At 35.4% G+C, this 2,212-nt stretch overlaps 1 protein-coding gene across 1 annotated transcript; it reads right to left on the bottom strand.

Moving 5' to 3' along the window:
- Window positions 1–332: 332 nt before the first annotated feature.
- On the bottom strand, window positions 333–1,893 carry LOC117692829 (uncharacterized). The gene is made up of 2 exons (XM_034482027.2): window positions 1,737–1,893; window positions 333–1,584 (listed from the first exon to the last, which is right to left on the bottom strand). The coding sequence occupies exon 2, from the start codon at window positions 1,357–1,359 to the stop codon at window positions 415–417; it is 945 nt and encodes a 314-aa protein (XP_034337918.2). The 5' UTR covers window positions 1,360–1,584; window positions 1,737–1,893; the 3' UTR covers window positions 333–414.
- Window positions 1,894–2,212: the final 319 nt, after the last annotated feature.

The raw sequence follows: 2,212 nt of genomic DNA, 5'->3' as shown, positions 1-2,212 counted from the left end.
TGTCTCTGCACTGTCCAATAATGTTCATTCCTAAAATGCCGGGGATATTGTGTTTACGTTTCCGAGTCATTCCATCTTCTGTATCTTTAATTATTAGGATACCGCGATCTTCTATAACGTTTCCCATACATTCAACATCAGCTTCTATGTATCCGATATAAGGGATTGAAATTCCGTTTGCTGCTTTTAAATTCAATTTCACATCATTCTTTATATTCTTACAGAGTGTTTCGATGTTGTTTCTATAAAAACTTTCCGTAATTGTAGTCACCATAGACCCAGTGTCTAATAAACAGTTAATTTCTACACCAAGCATTTTAATTTTAACTGTAGGGCTTTGACCAATAATATGATTGACACAGGTGGAGTCCTCTTTATTTCCTACTGATGTCGGACTCTGCTCATCAGCAGGATCTATTTTCCCGATTGTTGGTAATTTGCCGAAGTGAGATTTCGTGGACAGTTTCTTTGGATATGATTTTCGCTTTTACATGTATAGCAACAGCGGTGGTTTAACTGTGGATATGGTACTCGGTATTGTTCTTTGGATTTGGATACAGTTTGCCGTTCAAGTAACTTTGTAAGATTGTCGATGTTTTGTTCCTGCCGTTGTATGACTTCTAAGTATTTGTCAATTCCGTGAGTAGTTTTCTCTGACTTCTGTGAAGATTCAGCGGCCTGTTTTTCTGTAGTATGTCTGTCTGTTGAGCACTTTGAGCGGTTCTTTTCTTCATCCTCTGAAAACAGTATTGTTTCGTCCCGGAAGTCCAAAAAATGTATATCCGGCTGTTGACGAATAAGTCGTTTTAATTCTCTACGTAATGAGATATCATTCACATTTTGCGCAAATTGTTCACACAGGGTCAAATCAGGGTTTGGAATAATATCTGTGTTTTTCGTCGTAATTTTCTTGATGAGGTTCATCAGAGCGTAACTGTATTCTCGTAAAGACTCCCCTTCCATCTGTTTTCGCTCAAAGAAATTTCTCTGTAGGACTGTTATTCCTTCTTTGTCTCCAAATGTTTCACTTAAAATACGCAACACTTTTGTTGGATTGCTTCTTTCTTCATATGGCCGATATTTGATTTCTTCTTTTGCCAATCCAGTCAGATTTGAATATATGAAGTCGGTACTTTCTTCTCTATTCATACGGTGACTTTTGATGACATGTTCAACTTCTTCTATCCAGTCGTCGACATGAATATCGTCTTTATCTTCATTTCCGCTGAATTTCTGCACATTACGGACTGGTTTTAGATAAGTAGTTTTGGATTTGTATTCTTCGTTGTCCTCATCTATGCGTTTATCGAGTTCTTTTTGTAGAGTTTTTATTTGTTGTCTTAATTTCTTTGTCGTCATGGTTCGGCGTTTAAAGGTATTTCTATCAAAAGAGGTAACGGTACGTTCCGGACTTTTCACAGGTGAGTTGTTTTCAGCGATGACTGCTCACTGGATTTTGTAGACATTCTTCCTCACACAAGAATCACCATTGACTGTAGATACCGGCGACGCCATTTGTGACCGAGTAAATAATAAAGACACGGTTCTGTGTTCAGGATATTTTATATGTACAAAAAGGTGATTCTGTAAATAAATATAAACACATATAAATATATACAATTTATACACAATAATTCGTTACGGTTTAAATAAAGCTTTAAACTTTATTATAATCTTAGTTTACTTTATGTAGATACTAAGAAAAGTTATGTTATATAAATTAATACAATAAATACCTTGTGCGAGGTGTTGGTGTACAAAATCGCCGGACCCACAGTGAAACAAAATCAAAAGTAACCGGGATTTATAATAATAGAAATGATCTGATTCGATAATACTAGCCAATGGGAACAACGGCCAATAGAAAAGTGAAGAAAGTGTTCACCAACTCAATCCACCTACGCACAAGAACAAGCGTAATTGGTAAATAATTAGATATTGTAAATTTTAAATCTGCCCACACTAACATAACAGAAATTGATGTGAATTTTGTAATGAATGAGACAGACACAAGTATTACAAGCTCAAACGCTTCCAATGATAAAGAATGTGATACAGAACATAAGAAACGGTGAATGATAATTCTTTATATTTTGAAGATCGTATGCAAGTAACTTAGGTTGATGAGAGGTTATTTTCGTTAATCCTTTAAGTACTCAAAACTGATCAAAGTACTCTAAAACGATAGGAGCAACGTTCTACCGATCATTTA

The sequence above is a fragment of the Magallana gigas genome, chromosome 2, assembly GCF_963853765.1.
Source record: "Magallana gigas chromosome 2, xbMagGiga1.1, whole genome shotgun sequence".
NCBI lineage: Eukaryota > Metazoa > Mollusca > Bivalvia > Ostreida > Ostreidae > Magallana > Magallana gigas.
The sequence above is the reverse complement of the archived record's forward strand: the minus strand, read 5'-3'. Positions and strand labels throughout refer to the sequence as shown.

What these genes read in the sequence shown, in the direction of transcription:
- LOC117692829 (XM_034482027.2), bottom strand. Translation starts at nt 1,359, where the DNA reads ATGACGACAAAGAAATTAAGACAACAAATAAAAACTCTACAAAAAGAA.